The 20,419-nt window shown below is 38.7% G+C and overlaps 1 protein-coding gene across 1 annotated transcript in view; it reads right to left on the reverse strand.

Annotated features, from left to right (window-relative positions):
• Positions 1-20,419, reverse strand: part of wdr27 (WD repeat domain 27) — a 45,125-nt gene extending 24,706 nt beyond the window's left edge. Inside the window, exons 1-20 of the mRNA XM_034201912.1 lie at positions 20,089-20,419; positions 19,560-19,701; positions 19,141-19,265; positions 18,794-18,907; positions 18,617-18,668; positions 18,238-18,308; positions 18,006-18,120; positions 17,757-17,859; positions 16,031-16,122; positions 15,792-15,856; positions 14,147-14,259; positions 13,125-13,198; positions 7,137-7,206; positions 6,914-6,982; positions 6,718-6,821; positions 6,442-6,531; positions 5,455-5,576; positions 3,593-3,726; positions 2,439-2,536; positions 1,833-1,954 (exon numbers count right to left, since the gene is read on the reverse strand). Of these exons, the coding sequence (XP_034057803.1) occupies positions 1,833-1,954; positions 2,439-2,536; positions 3,593-3,726; positions 5,455-5,576; positions 6,442-6,531; positions 6,718-6,821; positions 6,914-6,982; positions 7,137-7,206; positions 13,125-13,198; positions 14,147-14,259; positions 15,792-15,856; positions 16,031-16,122; positions 17,757-17,859; positions 18,006-18,120; positions 18,238-18,308; positions 18,617-18,668; positions 18,794-18,907; positions 19,141-19,265; positions 19,560-19,701; positions 20,089-20,226 (2,013 nt within the window). The 5' untranslated portion in view covers positions 20,227-20,419. The remainder of the gene's footprint in view (positions 1-1,832; positions 1,955-2,438; positions 2,537-3,592; positions 3,727-5,454; positions 5,577-6,441; positions 6,532-6,717; positions 6,822-6,913; positions 6,983-7,136; positions 7,207-13,124; positions 13,199-14,146; positions 14,260-15,791; positions 15,857-16,030; positions 16,123-17,756; positions 17,860-18,005; positions 18,121-18,237; positions 18,309-18,616; positions 18,669-18,793; positions 18,908-19,140; positions 19,266-19,559; positions 19,702-20,088) is intronic.

Raw genomic sequence — 20,419 nt, forward strand, 5'->3', positions numbered from 1 at the left:
AAAAGGAATTAGTAACCATCCGAATCGGAACACACACACACACACACACACACACACACACACACACACACACACACACACACACACACACACACACACACACACACACACACACACACACACACACACAACACACACACACACACACACACACACACACACCACACACACACACACACCACACACACACACACACACACACACACACACACACACACCACACACACACACACACAACACACACACACACACACACACACACACCACACTCACACACACACACTCACACTCTCTCTACACTCTAGCACTCACCTCACCTCCCTCTCTGTTCTCTCATCCTCTCCTAGATGTGTCCCCCACACCTGGCACACGCAATACATATTCAGTGTCTATTCTTTGTATATTTACTGAAGTTTTTCATGTATACCAGTAGTCTGATACAATATTTACAGGTTGAAAGTGTGTTAAATGAAATTTGGTGATGATTAATGGTTGTTGTGTTAATGTAATAGCAGTTAAAACCGGACCGGTCAAATTTGACCGCGAACACCAAAGTAAGGGGGGAAACGAAGACAATAGGAGGGTTAAGATAAGTTATATTAGCAGCTGAATGATTTACGCATTTATTATGATGAAAAGTAATGGCTTTTTTTTTATTAGAAAAACAGGCAAACCAGGACCTTCTTTCCACTGTAAAAAAAAGTGACATATCTGCACAGAAATGTAAAAAATACCCAGAATTCATAACTGATATTTATAGTTTCATTTTGAGTGATGACGCAGTATTACATTCTTCATAGCACTATAATGGATATGGATACAGGCCCAAGCTGTCTACTTGTTAGACACCAGCAAATTGGGCCCACATTGGTCCAAGACAGTGATGAGGGAGTAAGGCCACAAAAACCCAAAGTGCATCATGGAACAGCGTTACTCCAAGGCCACCATCCAGCATGAATCTCAGCCTGCCATCTCCTGTGGCAGGCTTAATCCTGATGCACCAGGGATTTACATTCAAACACTCAGCAAGATGAATGATACTGATGATGGCACGTCCAGTCTGTCTGTCATGGAAACTGTTTTTTAACCATGACCTTCTTCAGTCACACCACAAACTAACACTTTAGTTTGCTCAAAGATGATTTGTGCCGTATGTAACTCTCACAACGCTCCTAGAAGTCTTGTGTAAGACTACAGCCTCTGCCAAATAGTAGCCCCTTCAAGAGTTAGATGGAAGATGGAGCTCATACTCACAATTGATGCCAAGCCAAGCTAAATCTCTGTTGTATGGGTCAGGTCTGAACGTCACTCAGTCTGTCGGTTATGTTTTTGACTCCATTCACAAAGGTTAAAAGATTTTTGTAAGTTTTAGTGGAACTACCTATGGGAACTACACTAAACACGTTTATTGGTGAGTTTTTGAATGCCATAAACGGTTCCCTTTCAATGACAAAAATAATTGTAAAGAAATATGCCATTTTCAGAAAAACAATGTCCGTGGTTTAAGGCAAACTTTATTTGAATGAATCACACTCATTGTTTTTGCCTATTGATGTAAGAGGGAACAGCAGAAGTTGCAGACTGCTGTGTTTTTCACAATAGTCAGGATATGGGTAAAACTTGTTCAATGGCTTCCAGTTTTGATATCCAGTATACTTACCAGTTTCTTATGTATGAAGAATCTATGCGTAGGTACTTCACACATGTTGACATTATTGACGTTACATCGTATTATAATACATATAATAAAGATAACATATTTTGTAGAACATAGGACTCTTAAAAAGGATTTGGCAGTCCGTTTTTTGAAAGTAAGATTTAAATGGACTCACCTTGTTCTGTGTAATGCAGTGGATGGATCTGCTGTGAGCATCAGGGATCGCTGCGGCAACACAACCCTTGTTCATGTCAAATACCTGGATGGATCGATCAGAACCACAAGCTAGAACAATGTCTGAGACGGCTTTTAAGAAAATGTATGATATTATTTTTGTACATACTATAGGCGTGCTGTAGGCAACAAAGACACATATTTCTGTTTAACTTAATTGTGTGTTTTTAATGATAAACCAATAAATCCTTAATTGATATGGTAAATCCAGACTTAAAATATCCCATTTATAATAGTTTTTACTGTAATCACTGTATACCCATTTTCCACTTCCAAACATGGTGGTGCAAAATAACTACAGACAGGATGCCACTTATCTTGACGCAGCTCACACCAGTGGATTTATTGTAAAGTAAATGCATCGTAAAAACCTAAAAAGGGGCAGGAACGCAGACATTCCTGAAAAATGTAAGACACCTAAATGATTTACAGGTACAGTCTGCAGTGTTTGCCCTGAGGCAACACTTTGCTCTCCACAGCATCAGTGCAGTCTACTGTATAGAATACTTCCTATCGCAAAAACAATAATACCAAGACAAAAGGATACAAGAGAAGAAATCATTGATAGCAGACAGGGCAGTGATGTCTGTCGCTGATGTTGACGTTATGCATTTAGCCAATTTGACGACACTCCGTTGCTGATACCTGATAAGAAAAAAAAGAATCTGCATCAGTTTCTAAACCAATAAAATAAACTAGATTAACTTTTTTGCAGGAAATGCAGATACTCAATTGTGATTTCCCTAGTCCAGTCCAGTAAATAGGGCCTGACAACACACAGTCATGTACTTTTGGTGGGAACGAGTGTCAGCAGTGTGTGGTAGCAGCTAAATATAGCCAGACGGCCATTAAATCAGTAACAAATCTAGCTTAAGCAACAAAACCTGCTTCCTACATAAACACAAGTCTTACTAAAGATCAGTCCTTTGATCTACAGTGTATGCCCCTTTCATCTGCATTGCATTGCTGTTATAATAGATGTGGTGGTCATTATTATTAAGGCTTGAGATGAAAAGTGGTGGGTGATTGGTTTAAATCTCTGAAAAATGCCCTCTGTAGCCTGCAAGTGCTTTTAATCTTCTCTTGGGAAAGGCAGTCAATGTGTCAGTGTTACCATGTCATCAAGAGTGTGATCCTATTGTGCAGCTTTGAGGTTGAATGGAAGCCCCTGTGACTGTGTAACCACATTAGATGTATTTAATGTTATGATGCTTCTCTAACGCGCCAGTACCATGCCTCAGTTACATTTATTTCAGCTGTTCTATTAATGGTTTCAAGGTGTTATGGATTAAACAAATACTAGAATGGAAGAAATACAAACAGTATACAGTGTTCATATGGAAATGTACTGTAGTATTAAACCTATATGTTTTGTTTGTACATTTTGATATCCTTTATGACAGTCCACTAAGATGTTGATGTTGTAGGTTAATGAATTATTTGAGGCTGGGCCAGTAAAAGGTTATAGACTTCATTTGACTACCCAGCAGTGACTGGGGTGTTAAATTGTATGAAAAACTATGAGAGAAATCTTTGCCCGGACTCTGTCCAGCGTTCTCAGTTTTGTCATTGCATCTTATTTTGTATATAGAATAATACATGAAATGAAGTTGAAGTTAAACCAATTCAATAGCAATAGCAAGTTTACTCACTATAAGTAGAAACACTGAACTATTGTGTATAATAAGCCCTTGTGATTACCTTTTGATGTCGTCCCGTGTGATGTCCACATTATAAAGGTACAGGTATAGAGAGGGTCCAGATGCCAGAAGCAGAAATTTGTCGAGGTAATAAAACTGAGCACTCCTAATGGGTTTGGAGAACATACTGTTGCCCTAAAGGGTGAAAGGAAGAAGACATAAATTAAGCTGATATACTGAAAAGATTGAGACATTTATGATACCAGAGCATATAGTACTGACAACTAAAATATAAACTGCAAATATAACTACAAATAAAACATTTGTATCAAAGTCTCTTGTGTGTTTCTATCATTACATTGATGCTAAAATAAAGACTTAGACCTTAAATGGTTGTTTCTAAATTGTTTTGTCTAACTTGATACTCCATGTTGCCTGAAGGTGATTTAAAGCAAAGTCACTGCTGAATTACTAAGCAATAAAAAGCTGTAACAGTAAGTGCTGTTCACTGCTATAGCTTTTTAATTTCTCAAATTGATACCTGCAACATACTCAGATAAATTATTTAAGTACTGTCTGTTTTCTCCAGGCATTTGCCAAGAAACCACAACCCTTCCAACTCAGATTAGTGGAAAGAAAGACTAAAAGATTATCCAAAAAAGGAGCGAGTGAACTAAAGAAAAAGCATCCAGTAGGGCCTTAACCCCCAAACTGTTAGATTTTGTCAAGATAACAGAAGCTAACAGTCAGGCCGTCATGTCCGAACGGTTTCTCTGTTGACTTATCTCCCACCTATCTGACCTCTGAAGACTTCCAATGACAATAGACTTTAAGAACACTACTGTAAGTGGTCATTTGTGGTTGTTTCCTTTAAAGGTTTCAACTGTACAAAGATATTTGTTATTCTGGCTAACCCCTCCAGAACCCTTGTCCCTACATTTGTTGCCAAGTTCTTTCACAAGAACACCAAGCAGTGAAAGGCTGCAGACCCCGCCAAGCTCAAAACTATCTCACTAAGACAAGCGGATGGTAAGCATCAGCTTTAGGGAGACCCCAGATTTAGTTTGTGCTTGGCATGGGGACACAGACACACTTCTGACTGTCCTATTGAATGTGATACCCAATGAAGTAAGGAGGGTCTGCATATGATCAGTGTTTTGGACGCTCTGAGTCCGGCAGATGCTTTACATGACAAAGGGACCGTCTCTAAGCCAAGAAACCCACCATGTCATCATCCCAATTAATTTTGTTTTTGTCTTTTTTTAATTCAGAGAGGATATTCTTATTAGAAAAGGAAAAATATATACTTTAACAATAAAAAAAAGGCTCTGTTACAAAGGTATGCCAACTGTTAATGCATTACAGACAAAACAAATGAGAGAATTTGCATAAAAGCATATTTTACCCTCATTTCCCACTATATAATATAGCGCACCCTACCAATCCACCTTAAAACATTATTAATTTATTATTATCTTACTTGATCCCAATATCTAATCCTGAGTCTTAATACTTTGAAAGCAGGTTGCTGAGAACAGCAAATGAAAACAACGTGCATACAGTAGCAACTACTTTTACTGTCATTCAAGTGTGGCATTGTTGCCCCATTTACAACACTACAATTAGGGGGAAATCCTTCTAGCAATCATAGCTGTCTTTGAAGAAAGGAGTGAGGGTGTACGTCATGTGTCTGTACTTAATGCTTACCCTTCTAAACCAATTTGAGTTTAAGACCTTCAGAGTGAGGACATTTTTGCAATATGAGCTCACTCTGGCTGGTCCTTATTTCACTGATTTGTATGGGCTGAGGGAAGGTTTCATTAGGTTTATGGATGGTTGATAAGATTAGGGTGATAGGGACTAAATTAAAACCCATACAAATCTAAATGAACAGCGTCTTTTCATGAATGACAGGACATTTACCATGATAATGGCAGGCTCTGGGCTGCCATGGGTCCAGATTCGTAGGGACTGGTCTTCTGACGCACTCAGCCACCACTGTCTGTTGAGGCTCCAGCTCACACTGCCCACTGGCTTGTCATGCCCTGCTTGTAAATAGAGAAGTTTGAAGTGAACCTGGAAACAGAATGCGGTTGTGACATTTACTTTTATAGTGCTGCAGAGTAAAGAGAGAAGGCACACAATGACCTACTGGTCACCTCAACTCCTGTCATATTATCTCTGGCGCCCCCTTGTGGAGACTTTGTTCCCGCTGCACTTCAGCCAGCAAGTGCGAAACAGATGCTTGACATGGATGGATATCCTCTCTTCGCCTGTCAGTGTCAGTGTCAGCCTAGGATCGCTGGGTGGCAGACAGAACTGACTGTTCTTGGTAATGCTTACATTTTTAACACCGTGTGAAATATATTGAGGAATTTGGTGTCCAAAGGCGATGTGCTCTTTCGTCTATCATCACCTATAGCTTTTACTGTCTGCCAAAATCAAAGACGGTATGTACTTAATTCTTGCATTGGAATATAACCAAACCATGCTTTTCCTGGTAGAAGACTATGCTTCATCAACCATTTTGACAGTGATAGCTTAGTAAGTGAATGTTTGAATGTTCCAGCAGTCTTTCATCTTAAGCCATGGAATCTGTTTCAAGATATTTTAATCACAGTATCCCAAATAAGGCTGACCATGCTGAGGATGGCGTTTTAAGAATTAATCCTCCTTGTCTCTTCAAACAGCAGGAGCAACATCTCAACCTTGGCTGACTCTAACATATGAATATTATCTGTGAGGAGTCTATTAATACATGAATAAATCAATAGAATAAAACATCAATACGATAAGTCCTTCTATTGGCAAAGACAATTAACAACATGTAAATGCCTTGAGGTGAGTGAGGGCGAATACTGTTAACCCAGAAGTTTTTACGGTATTGATACTCAGGACCACTTCATGCACCTGTGTAGACAGTTGGGTTGCCAGTAAGGGAGGACTTGTACAATAACACGGAGCTGTCGCCAAGACCACACAGGATTTGTTTGCCGTCACCTGGGAGAGACAGAGAAACACAGAAACGTTTTATTAGGATATTTCAGGTAACAGACTATTTATTTAACAGCAGTAATACAAGGAAGGTGTTTTGTCTGAAATAGAAACATCTGTCCTAAAATATAACATAAATGACATTATGTTTCACATATTATGGTCAATATTGCAGCAGCCATATTGTCTCACCTGAATACTGAAGGCAGTGGATTGGCTTGTTGGCAATGCTTAGATGAGTATGTGGAATAGTGGGTGCTGCACTGTCTGCTGGGTAATCTCTGAGGAGTAAACCTCTACAAAAACATCGAAATTAGTACAATATGTTAATCAACAATAAAATGTGATTAACTTCTCGAAATTGCATTTTAAGGATGGGTTTGCTTACGTATTTTTGTGAGCCTTTTTAGAGGAGGGATTCTTCTGGATATTTGTTTTAGGTGAAAACATAGCACTTCTAAAAAGCAAAAACAAAATGTTCCTGTGATGTTTCATGTATCAATATATTTGGTGAATCAAACTTCATAAATATTTTTTTAGGAATGCATTGAGTTTTGCTTTTCTAATCCTCCTGTCATTTAAATGTACATTAAAATTGCTCAGTGACTTACCTTGGGGCACTGGTGTATCCAGACGACTTCACCTTAGAATGGAAAACCAGAGGCTGTTCCTTTACTCCTCCTTGGTAGAAAAAGAACAAATAATTCCTGTTCATTATTTTCCATATTTAGGACATAATGCTCATTATACTGCAGTGGCTTTTCATCAATTATAATATGTGAAGTAAGATACAATATTATAGGGTAAACTATCCTCGCTCTGGGTATTAAGTGCATTAGCCACAAACTGTGGGATGGTTCGTTCTGCTCCCTGTTTGCTGTCAATGCCTTTACTATATTACAATAAGCTCACTTTTTCCACAACCATTAAAATGTGTGAAGCTCTCCAAAAACTGTTCTCCTGTCAAATACAGGCAATGCAAGAAAAAAGTCACATCATCTCCCAGTGGCAATTTAAGATTTGGGTTGCATCAGAACACATATACAGTATACTAATTTGGCTGATAGCATTACCACTAAATTCTCAACTAAGAAGACATTTCCCTGAATTTGTTAAAGTTAAATAATTGATCAATGGGTTTAATTGACCAACCGAACTATAAATGAACCTGGATAAGGAGACTACCTGTAAGTGTTTGATCTCTTGAGTTTCTTACCATATCTTAGAGATAACTAACAGTCATTTATTATCTAAGGTAACTTATTGACTGTGTTATCAAATTCACCTTAAAGAACACAGACTGATTGGTAATGTTGTCCTATCTGGTCACACACACACAGCATAAGCTAATTCACTATTTGTCAAAAGGAGCGATGGCATTTTAACTTATCTTCAGTCAATTACCACAAGCAAATGTATGGTTATTAATTGTATATCAAGTTAGCTAATAAATCATTAAGACTACAAACCCTGCTTACAGCTCATCAGACTCTACTGATTCTGAATCATTTACTCAGAGTTTGGTATTAGTTGTGCCTCTTTGGCTCTCGGACCAAAACAATAATACAAGTTAAACCAACCAGTCAAAATAAAAAAGAAGCACATCTTGATCTATTTTCAAGCCTTTCTTATCTGGAAGTCTTCATCTTTGATCAGCAGTGCCAATGTTCACTCCAGTTTTGGCCCTGAAGGACTTTTTCCTGTAAAGCACACTTGACAACTTCTGAACAACCATCCTGTTCCCTTTTTCTTGGATGTTGCAGTGAAATGTCAGTTTGTTAGGGTACATGTTGTTGCTTGTTTTGTTCAGCCCTGAAGAATAAAGCTGTTGATACTTTTCACGCCGAGTTGCTTCTGTAAAAGCAATTGATTTCCTTACTTCCACTTTTTCCATTCAGAGGCTTTCTTTGTACAGAGGTCAGAGGTGTTTACGAAGAAAGTGTTACAACTTTTGTTAACTTGGTTTTGATATATACAAATACAAATTGATACTATCAATCAGATTAAAAAGTACACATTTTCTATTGCCGATAATGTGATGTGTTTTTGACCCAGAACAGATTACAAACAGGACATTTTAGTCCAAAAATCTAATTACCTGGCAACACAGTCCCTTGGCATTGCTCAACAGCCCGATTAACCCCCTGTTGATATATAATGGCCATTTAGTTTTATGGGGCAGTAAAAATCTCATACTTTACGCTGACTTTACACTAGACACTATTTGAAGGAAAGCAAGGGTTTCAGACACATTTCCAAGTAGAGTCATACCTGCGTAAAATCACAGCGGTTGCCTGTGTGCTCCTTTTACAGCACTCATTATGTAAGACATAAACTGTCTTACAGCCTAAACTGTCAGAAACTGTCAAACAACGGAAAAAAGGTTTCATAATATTTAAATTCATTATTCTAATATGAGGATGTTTAACCTCTGATGCAACAGCTAAAAGAGCAGCGCATGAGCAATGGTACGATAAGGGTATATCAGCTGTATTTGGTTAGGTTTAAAATACATCCTTTCTTCAGTTTCTGTGATTTTAAGAAGTAAAAACAATTTGTTTTTTACAGTTTGTGTTGTCTGCATTAAAAAAGGGACAAGGTTCAGCCAGCCCTGAGTTTACTCTAAAATAAACCACTAACTCTTGTTCTCAGTCAGAGAACAGGAGATGGGAAAAACGCAGACCTCCTGCTGAGTCAGCTGTTCACTGTGACCCAAGAAAAAGAAAGAGAAATAATTCAAGCTTCTAAAAATGTATAAACCAGAGAAGGTATATGTGTCTCTGCAATGTTGCTTTGAATGTAACCAGAGACTTTGGTATGAGTTATGGCCTAACTGACCAGTGAAAAGTGGGTCACACGTAGGAGGAAGCACAACAGCTGAAGTAGGAAGGTATCTGAGGCTCGGTAACTGAAGACTGACAGCATCTACCAATATGGAGGCAAACCAAGGGGCTCACAGCAATGGAAATCATGTAGCACCTGAATAATATGCTCTCCATGTGGAACATGTGTGTAGCATACTGGGGGGAAATGTACAAAGAGGGCAAAGAACTACTGCATGTAGCTATGTGAACTAACCACAATATCAAACTTCAACAAAGAGCTAGACATGAAATATAATCACTAAACAAAAGGTACTCTGTACAGTAGTTTCTGCAAAGCACTGACAAATGGCATAAATGGCTAGCAGCATGAAACCATTTCCTTTAAACTAGAGCAGTCACAACCTAACAATTCCTCATGTGTCACCAGTGGTGGATACAAGCGAAATACATTTACTCAAGTACTGTACTTAAGTACAATTATGAGGTACCTTTACCTAACCTGAGTATTTGTTGTGTGTGCTACCTTATATTTCTACTCGGCTACATTTTGTAAGGCAATGTTGTACTCTTTACTCAACTACATTTATTTGACAACTTTAGTTACTCTATAGATTAGGAGTATTAGCTTATACAAAATGTAAATCAATCATTAAACTAATGATGACATATAAATATATAATTATTTTGGTTAAAATATCCAGAAACATTATATAGAGCATTTCAAATTAGCTTTACATTTACAAGCTGTGATGACCACATTAATGCATCAATAATCATAGCCCAGTAATTAAATGTATACGATTCCTCATTGTGTCATTACGCAGTACAAGTACGTAAACTCTTAGTACTTGATGTATATTGTAATGCAAATACTTAGTATTTTTACTTAAAGGTAGGGTAGGTAATTTTGGAGAAACCAGGGCTGAAGTCCAATAGTCCATTTACCTTAGGAACCTTCCTAACGGAGTGAAATGACCCGGAAGTACGTCACTGGCAGCCATGATAAGTGCCGTTCCAATTCTCCAAATGAAAGGAAAGGAGGTTTCAAACTTCCTTTATAACCTCCTTTAGCTTAGGAACCACTGGACCTCCCTAACCGAAAGGAGAGGAGAAATGCTGCCCCACAATGCATTGCAGCCGCAGCATTTGCCGTCACTCAACAGTCGGCCGTTCACGGAAACAACCGATTATGACCGAGAAATGATATCATGAAAGTTACGGTGCTTATTAAGCATTTTAAAACGTATGTGGTAAGTTGCCAAAGTGCTTTTTTCTGAACGTTCATCAGTATTATAATCAAAAAGAGAAATATGAACGTTAGTTTTTACTGAAATGATCAAATAAAGTCAACATTTAAATCTTTACTGAGCTGTGTGGGGTTTGTTCAACTTGTAAAATATGTTTGAATGGTGATGTACACAGTGATAGATGTTAAGAACTAACGTTTATAATAAATACATTTGTTTTGATTTTAAGATATTTTCATAGTTCATACAGTCATACGTATTGGGATCATTTGTATTAATGCGGACCGGAGGAAGAGGGTGACGAGCATAAGTTTCACTTTCCTTTTTTATTTCAATTCCAACTTTGGTCATGAAGAATATGTTTCTCTGTTGTCCCCGTTCATAAAGCATAAAGCAACAGCATCAGAGCACGGTGCAGAGTCTCTAGATGAGTTTACAGTAGTCCCGCCTCGTTCTTATTGAACATCCATGTTGTAGTCCGCTGTAGAAAACTGTAGTTTCCATAGTTCCCCCACAGCAGCAGACGCACATTCATGACGTCCACTGGCGCATCATAAACACGTCGGATAGTGAAAGTGCATTCGGATTCTCTAAAGTACTGCGGTCTCTTCTCCTAAATCCTTTTGAATTCTCCTATCCACTATCACTTAACCCCGTGACGTTTCACTCAGAGGTCAAGGAATAGGAGATAGGGTTAGAATTTAGGAGCTAATTTTGGATTATCGGAACGCAACCCAGCTCGAGTGCGCTAGAATTTGAAAATACACAGCCGGAAGAAATCTGCTACTTCCTTACAGAGCCCCTCCTCCAACACACACGAACACGCACATGACCAATGAGGGCACGAGATAAGTTTGTGCACAGATGGAAGGCTGACGGGCAGGTAGGCCATCCAGTTATTTTAGCCGGGCCGGCTAAAATGATTGGTCGTGCTTTTTACAGTACTACGGCTTCCACAGATGAACATTTTTGTATGGATTTTTTGTCAAAGCACTTAAAATATTCATTGCTATCGGGATGTTAAGAGCATTCCATGGAATATAACAAAAAGTGTATCTCGAGCCGGTTTCTCAAACTTACCTACCCCACCTTTAAGTAAGATTTTGAATGCAGGACTTTCACTTGTATCAAAACGTTTACAATTTTGTATGTCTGCTTTTAATTAAGTAAAATATCTGAGTACTTCTTCCACCACTGTGTGTCACTTATTGTTTTTCCCATCTTACTCTAACCCTCTCTAGCTCTTAAGAAGACATTGATGTTACTGATCTAGGGCGTATGTGTTGCAGCAGTCATTCAACTGATATCGCTGGGGATTACATAAAGCCAATCTTTCCTTTTAAAAATGTACTGACATCTAAAGACAAATGAAAAACACCTAAATCAATTTCATCTGTATAATTTTACTTTTACTGTTATTACTGATGTAATCACTTTGTTGAGGGAAATAACAGACATTCAGTTCAGAACATGTCATTGATGCTATTCAACTCCAACTGCTGTTATAGTAGTCCCCTGATAACCCTAACTTCAAAACAACTTCATCCAGGCAAAGACTCAGGCATTGCACTTCAGACAAGTGACATCATGCAAAGAATAGTGGCAGCTGATTATCATCATCTCATAAAAGTCCTGGTTCATTTCATGATTATGTAACGTGGCAGGCAATGTGATGTGACAACAGATATCTAACGTGCTCTCACAGCCCTCTGCACCAGATGTACAATTGGAAAAACTATTTCCTTTCCAGGAATCTCAGAGGTTTAAGATGTAATTTGCATAAAGTTCTGCACATATCCTTACAAATGTATGTGTGGGGGAAGCATGGTGGGTTTACTGCTCCTTAGATGCTTGTAGGTTTTGGGTCTGACAGTGCAGTCGAACAGCACCTATGGAGTCCCTGAAGATCACCTACATAGCAGTGGCAGCTCCCTTCACTCCAGCAGTGGGGAGCCCTGCTAATACTGGCTTTCTCAGTAGTAACTCTCTGTAATAGCAACATGCTAACCACAGTATACTGCACTGTGTGTCTCCTGCAGGAGAGTTTCAAGCTGCCAGATCCTAATGACACACCAAAGAACCACAAATAGGCTCACTTTACCTCGGAATCCACGACTGCAAGAAGCAACCGTACATGAGCTAATTAATGAGAATGTGTCAGTCTAAATGTGGTATACTCTCCCTGTTTTTAAGTACTGCCTATGTGGCAAATAATAACAGAAGGGAATGTTTTTAAGAATGCCACATCAACAATCCTCACAATGCAAAGAAGGGCATATTTTCCATCCTCTATATTTACAGATAATGAGGAGTTCTCAGTTGCTCTTGTAATAGCCACACAGGCTTTCTAAACCTACAATAAGTACAATTTAAGAGAAGTGTCCAATCAAAACAGACAACGAGCCAGACATGGGGTGAACTATAAAATGGGTCATACTTTAAAAACACAGTCATCAAACAGCAGTTGCTCCTGTTTATTTGATGTGCATGAGCTTGAGTAAGAGGGAGTGAGTGTTCAGATGCTGACCTTTCTTTTTAGGATGCTCGGGCTCCTTCCTCTTAAACTCGGCACTCAGAGGAGATTCAAGCACTGGAGGAGAGCTGAAAACAAGGGAGGGTGGTGAAATGGGGGGAAAGAGTTACTGGAAAAGAAGGAGCATAGCATTTTCCAGTGTTGTGGATTATTAGCCCTTCTAATTCTCAGTACCCTGATATTGTTGACTCATGAGAAACCAGATGGCAAGAATAGTTATAATATGCCAAGTTAATGTGGAAATGTCAGAGTCACAAGGAGTCACAGGCATGAGGCCAATTAAAAAATTAATTGACCACACATATATATTCTATTGCTGGTGGCCAGTGTCTGAGAGAAAGCACAGTCTACAACTGCACTGTTTTTGCTAATTGTTATTTGGCAGATAAATTGCATATTTGCACAAAAACAAATAACGTTAATGAAATGATAAGTCTTTATTGGTGCTGCTAGATTTTTGGAGGTACAGTGTGGATTTCATTCCTTCCCCAGAGGACAATTTAATTTTGTTGACATTTTTTACACGATGTTATTGTGAGAGTAATGAGTATGATATTTTTGGATTTAAGCAGCTTTATTAAAACCCATGCAGATTTAAAAGCTTATGTTTACTAAATGTAGTAGTAGAAGTAACTCACTGAGCAGAGCAGTTCCAGGCTGGAACTAAACCTGATCCGAAGGAAAGCATATTTCTACTTAGGCTCTTTGTAGAATGAATAATTAATACAATCTACTATTGCCAATGAATAAACAATTGACAAAATAATTTGCAATACAAGCGGCTGAGATACAGTATTTAGCATTTGGCATCGTATAACATAAAAAAAACCTGGGTTCCAGCCCCTTTTTCCAGACTGTGTCATAGGTGTGCCAAACAAGATACTGACGTTTTACTCACAGAGCTGATTCGTTGCTCAGAGCAATACAAAAAGGACAATTTGTCCTCCGGGGCGTTAGCATCAAATATGTCACATACCAATGCATTACCAAATATTTGCCTTTGACTCCGAGCTTACCTCGGGAACACCGAAAAGCGTTCACCACAAGCCAAGGTGCTCCTTAGGACACACAGACGTAACTCCAACAGGGCCACACATGGAGTGAACATAGAGCTCACTAAAAACACCATCTGTGTGACAAGGAATTCAGAAATCAATTAGTAACAAACAGCATCACTCCATACCTGTTTCAAAAAAGTATATTCCACATTATTCAAGAACGGATTGTGGAAATAAAGTGTAAGGAATGAGAAGAGGAGCATCTCAAAACTTTTTTCAAAAGTCAATCAAAACGAAAAACTCCACATACAGTGGGGCAAAAAAGTATTTAGTCAGCCACCAATTGTGCAAGTTCACCCATCTTAAAAAGATCAGAGAGGCCTGTAATTTTCATCCTAGGCACATTTCAACTATGAGAGACAGAATGGGGGGAAAGAATCCAGGAAATCACATTGTAGGATTTTTAATGAATTAATTGGTAAATTCCTCGGTAAAATAAGTATTTGGTCACCTACAAACAAACAAGATTTCTGGCTCTCACAGACCTGTAACTTCTTCTTTAAGAGCCTCCTCTGTCCTCTACTTGTTAACTGTATTAATGGCACTTGTTTGAACTCGATATCAGTATAAAAGACACCTGTCCACAACCTCAAGCAGATTGGTGTGAAGAAATCAACTGTGGGAGCAATTATTAGAAAATGGAAGACATACAAGACCACTGATAATCTCCCTCGATCTGGGGCTCCACGCAAGATCTCACCCCGTGGGGTCAAAATGATCACAAGAACGGTGAGCAAAAATCCCAGAACCACACGGGGGGACCTAGTCAATGACCTGCAGAGAGCTGGGACCAAAGTAACAAAGGCTACCATCAGTAACACACTACGCCGCCAGGGACTCAAATCCTGCAGTGCCAGACGTGTCCCCCTGCTTAAGCCAGTACATGTCCAGGCCCGTCTGAAGTTTGCTGGCGAGCATTTAGATGATCCAGAAGAGGATTGGGAGATAGTCATATGGTCAGATGAAACCAAAATAGAACTTTTTGGTAAAAACTCAAATAGACGTGTTTGGAGGAGAAAGAATGCTGAGTTGCATCCAAAGAACACCATACCTACTGTGAAACATGGGGGTGGAAACATCATGCTTTGGGGCTGTTTTTCTGCAAAGGAACCAGGACGACTGATCCGTGTAAAGGAAAGAATGAATGGGGCCATGTATCGTGAGATTTTGAGTGACAACCTCCTTCCATCAGCAAGGGCATTGAAGATGAAACGTGGCTGGGTCTTTCAGCATGACAATGATCCCAAACACACCGCCCGGGCAACGAAGGAGTGGCTTCGTAAGAAGCATTTCAAGGTCCTGGAGTAGCCTAGCCAGTCTCCAGATCTCAACCCCATAGAAAATCTTTGGAGGGAGTTGATTTTCTGGATTTTTTTCCCTCATTTTGTCTCTCATAGTTGAGGTATACCTATGAGGAAAATTACAGGCCTCTCTCATCTTTTTAAGTGAGAGAACTTGCACAATTGGTGGCTGACTAAAAATCTGATAAGGGTTACTTAGTACAAGCATCTTTTAAAGGACAGTTTAATTATTGTTACAGTTGAAAGGATAACAGCGCAATGTCTCAATGTGGTTTCATAAAGATATTACTGTAATTACTCACAGAGTCATTCCAGCCTGGAGAGATTGACCACGACCCAGCCATTGAGATGCTCAAGATGGGGTAATCTAGACAAATCGTTCGTGGGGTTGTTAGTGAATTCCCTTAGGTGTTTGAAACCTTTCTCAAAAGAAAGAATTGTATACAATGTCTCCTATTGTAGTGTAATGGTGCACTGGTTGAACATTAGTGCTTAAACAAATTACAGAGTACAGTAGCAATTTTCACCACCAGCAGCCTACCCTTGAAATAAAATGCTGTTAGGAGTTCTGAGGTAGCCAGCTCCACCACATACAGGCCGTCGGAGCTTCCAATACATAACCAGCTGTTGTCCCTGCAGGGGCCCACACAGAAAAGTATGGAAACACTGTTACAGGATTTCCCTTTTTTCCAGATCATTTGGGGAAAGACAATGTAACCACATACTAAAGAAAAACATACTGATGTGATGGAGGGGCATGGCATGCACACCATAGGACTATCGGCTTTTATTCAAGTTTCCATTGACTTTGCGTAGTCTAAACTATGTACACCCAGAAAGATGGAAAATACTGCCACAGAGCAAAGGTTTGCGAGCTGAGTCTGAAGGATCCTTTTCATCCACTTCCTGCACTGAGACTCATGCTGAGGCTATAACATTGTGGGACAGATTTTATATTTTAGTGCATCATTATATTCATGCTGAGCGTGGGCTTCAGTGCAGGATGGAGACCATTGCGTGTGGAGGTTTATGTGATAATTGCACAAAAATTGTTTTGTTAGCTTCGTAGATTAAGGTTTACTGCTGTTAGCCACAATGTTTTTTTAATATGTTTTATTCTCTACTGGGGGGCATAAAGTCTTAATGTTTAAATCCTACATATACTGACTTTAACATACTTACATTGGTATTATAAAAGTCTTAGAAAAACAATAGCTACTTTGAAGCCCCAGAAACATATTTATATAGCACTTTTATTCACCAATACTGTATTTTAACAGTAGAAAAGTCAGCTTCCACTGGATGTGAAACCAGAAACTTTTCCAGCTGCAAACATACCCATCATACACCTGAGCAAAGAAAGACCTATTTGTTAAAGCCCATCAAATGGAGTCCAGTAAAACCGTGGTTGCAGACAGACATCGTGCGGTTGATGAACTGGAGCGTCTGTTAGAGGTCCTGAGTTAAGATGATGAAGATATTGCTCCAAGATCATATGCTTTGCTTAGAAAAATAAGGAATCAACGTCCATTTCATTTCCAGTGGTCCACAAAATACACAGAGAGTTATGCTGGGGCATTTTAAGTGCCTGCTTCCTGTCATAACATCAAATGTTTTAACAGCCTGAATCAGTTTATGCTAACAGCCTGCAAAGTTTCCTGTGATGTGTGAAGTTTCCTGTGACGTTTGAAGCGACTGCGTGGACACGTGCCGCAAGTAGCCGTGAAGATGTTGCATTTTGGTGCAGGCTTTTCAGAAATCTATGCAGTGTTACCGGAAGAAAAATGTAGCTATTTGTTGTTTTTTTCATGACAACTGTGTTTGAATTGCCTGTGTAATATTTTCCTGGATCAGCTACAACTTTTACCTAGTGGAAATAAGAATTAAGCCCTTGAGGATGGCCACAGTGTTGACAGTATCAAGTCTTGTTTCAACATTAAGATTCCTTGTCACAAATGAAGCAAAGCAGCTCTTCCCTGTGGTAAAGTCACATTTCAAAACTATTCATCATTTTATAGCACTTGAGAGTTAGATCGGCCTCTATTGTGAAACTATGAAATCTATCTATGCATCTATCCTTCTTGTCAGTACTTATCTAGGTCTCAAAATTCAAAGAAATTGCTTCTGGGACTTGGAAAACATTAAAGGATTTAATCAATGTTGCAGTTACCCCAGCTCAACAACATCAGAAGTCTCTTGTGTCAAACCATACCAAGCAATCATATAACTCCTAACATTTAGCACTGTCTATAAAAGGATTAACTTACTTTTTATGCTCATTATTGGTATCAATTAATGAGCTGCATGTAGCCATTTTGAGAACAGGTTTTGAAGTATCCACTTTATCTTCAGCTAACTGTTCTGTGAACCCTAGAAGAAAATATCAAAAACAGTCAAAATATGTAAAATAGTCATATAGCTGAAAATAAAGAAATGATTTATGAAAATACATTTCCTCACAAAGCCAGTACAAGATATTCTCCATCATTGTTTTTCTGATAGATCAGTAACATCACCTGCTGGGTCGCTGACAGTGCCTTGGTGCTGTAGATGTCTTTTTTCCATCTTCTGAAGGTCCATTTTGGACACCAGGTGACACTTGTGGTCATCGGTGATAGAAAAGCACCACAGCTAAACCAAACAGGAACAGGTTTGTTACGCAGCTAGTGGAATGTCGTCATCTGATAGCACAGACTGAGTCAGATAGTGAGTGTGAGCTGATAAGGACTGTGTGCCTCAGTCACTCACCTGTCCATCAGTTGAGCCTGTGATAAGGTGCCTGTTCTCCTCCAAGAAGAAAACACTGAGTAGGGGAGAGCCTTAAGAATTGAAGAATTTGCTTTGGGTAGGTTGGTAGTAAATATTATATTATTAATAACAAAGCATTGTTCTGACTTCTCTACAGCTACCACTATACTTACTGTAGCATGCCATTAAACATAAATAGTTAAATGCTTAATGATTAGCTTTGACACCTATAATTTGATATTTATTATATGGATATATAATAACAATTCCTGATTTTAAATAGATCCCACTAATATATGCGATAAAACCACCTTTACTGTACAAAGTGAATAAAGGTGTGTACGTTTTTTTACAAGATTTTTAAGAGTAAATATCATACCTGAAAGCACAAAAGACTGGTAGCAAACAGCTTCAGTTTTTAAATCCAACACCTGCAAAGAGACACTTTCTATTAATAACTATTACAGTTTGTGTAACAGTTGATATAAATGAATGTACAAGTGGGATATTTATTATGTTACTTACTTACTATCATTAGTAAATATTTTTGCAGTACCTTAAAAGTGCGATCCTCTGAAGTTGTGACAAGAATGTTTTTATTCCAGGGACAGAACTCTGCTGACGTCAACGGTCCCAGGTGGTTGGTAAAGGTAAAAATCACTTCATGTCTCTGATGTGAAAAATAACAATAACAATTTTGATTAGAGTGATGGCTACAGCAAATAAACAATACACATATTTTAGATGTGTGTGACGTATAACATAGAGAAGTAAAAGAAAGAGCAGTATTTGTAATCCATGTGAGAAATAGAAAGTAACATATGGAACAAACCCATAGGCCATATAGATTCAGTGAGGATTTATGTGCACAAAGGAATACTGAAAAGTAACATTATTTTGTACCTTTGAGCTGAGAATATACAAAGTTGATCCCGAGCATGCAGCCACTCGTTCATCAGAGAAACAGAATGAAAGATGGACGACTTCTCCCAGTAAAGTCCCAATAACTGTTCCAGCAGCAACTTTACCTGCAAACAAATGAGTCTGTTTATAAGCAAAGCAAATTACCTAGGCTACAGGACCATAGTAGACATCAGTGGGCTATCTGGATATGTTTCACTAGATGGCAGGCTTCTTAAGAGTTTCACTCAGGAAAATGATCATACTCACAGTAGATGATATCATATGATTTGTGCCACAGGGTTGACTTGTAACTAATTAGGGAACTAAACTGGTAGGGCAATATAATGAGGGTTGGGAGAAAAAATATGTAGTTAACTACAACTATGTTTTGCACTACCAAGAGATAAATATTTCCTCACCCTCCTGTGTTCTCCTGTGGCACAGTTCAATATCCCAGACAATGATATAGTCAGGAGAGGCAGAACAAAGGAGAACAGGTCCACTTAGTTTCCCAAAGGTCATGGCACTGATCTCACCATGGTGGCCTGTTAGCAGCAGGGGCTGTGGACAAACAGACTCTGGTAAAATATGCAATGTAGTATAATAAGTTATGTGTGGCTCTGTGGTGATCAATCTTGTCATTTTCCATCTTAAAAAAAGCAATATAAAATATGTATCCATGTCAGATATAATTTAGTCAAATGTTTTAATTAGACAGGCCGACATTGTATTAACTTTTGTTTAATTGTCAAAATGATTGTGTTTTATATGTACAGAATGTTGAAAAACAGGCTATTTCATATTAAAAAAACATACCCTATTTAAATACACCTACACATGAGGACTTAAACATAAACTAGCTATCCTGGGGTTTGCACTTGCAGTCATGTTAACTAACGTTAGCTACCTAGCCAATTTAATTCTTAAAAAGTGTACATAAATACAAACCTTGTTATCTTTATCCATGTTACTGTAAATTAACATGTTCTTGCCCTCCAGTGGTATACCACAATAAGTGTGACAACATGCTAGCTGTCGGTGTGACAGAAGTCTATCACAAGGTAAACTGAGCATTTCAGTCACCATCTTTGCTCCTGTCAGGAAACTCTGGTGGAGTGCCGCGCCAGCAGACAACGTTAATTAATTCCCGTTAAAAGTAAGCGAGGAGTCATGCCGTAATAGAGGTACTTTTCCTTCACCAACAGTGACATTAAAGTTAGTTAATGTTTAAGGAAGAGATGTAGTTTATTCTACACAAAAGTTGTAGGTGGACATGTTT

This window comes from Gymnodraco acuticeps, unplaced genomic scaffold, assembly GCF_902827175.1.
Source record: "Gymnodraco acuticeps unplaced genomic scaffold, fGymAcu1.1, whole genome shotgun sequence".
Lineage (NCBI taxonomy): Eukaryota > Metazoa > Chordata > Actinopteri > Perciformes > Bathydraconidae > Gymnodraco > Gymnodraco acuticeps.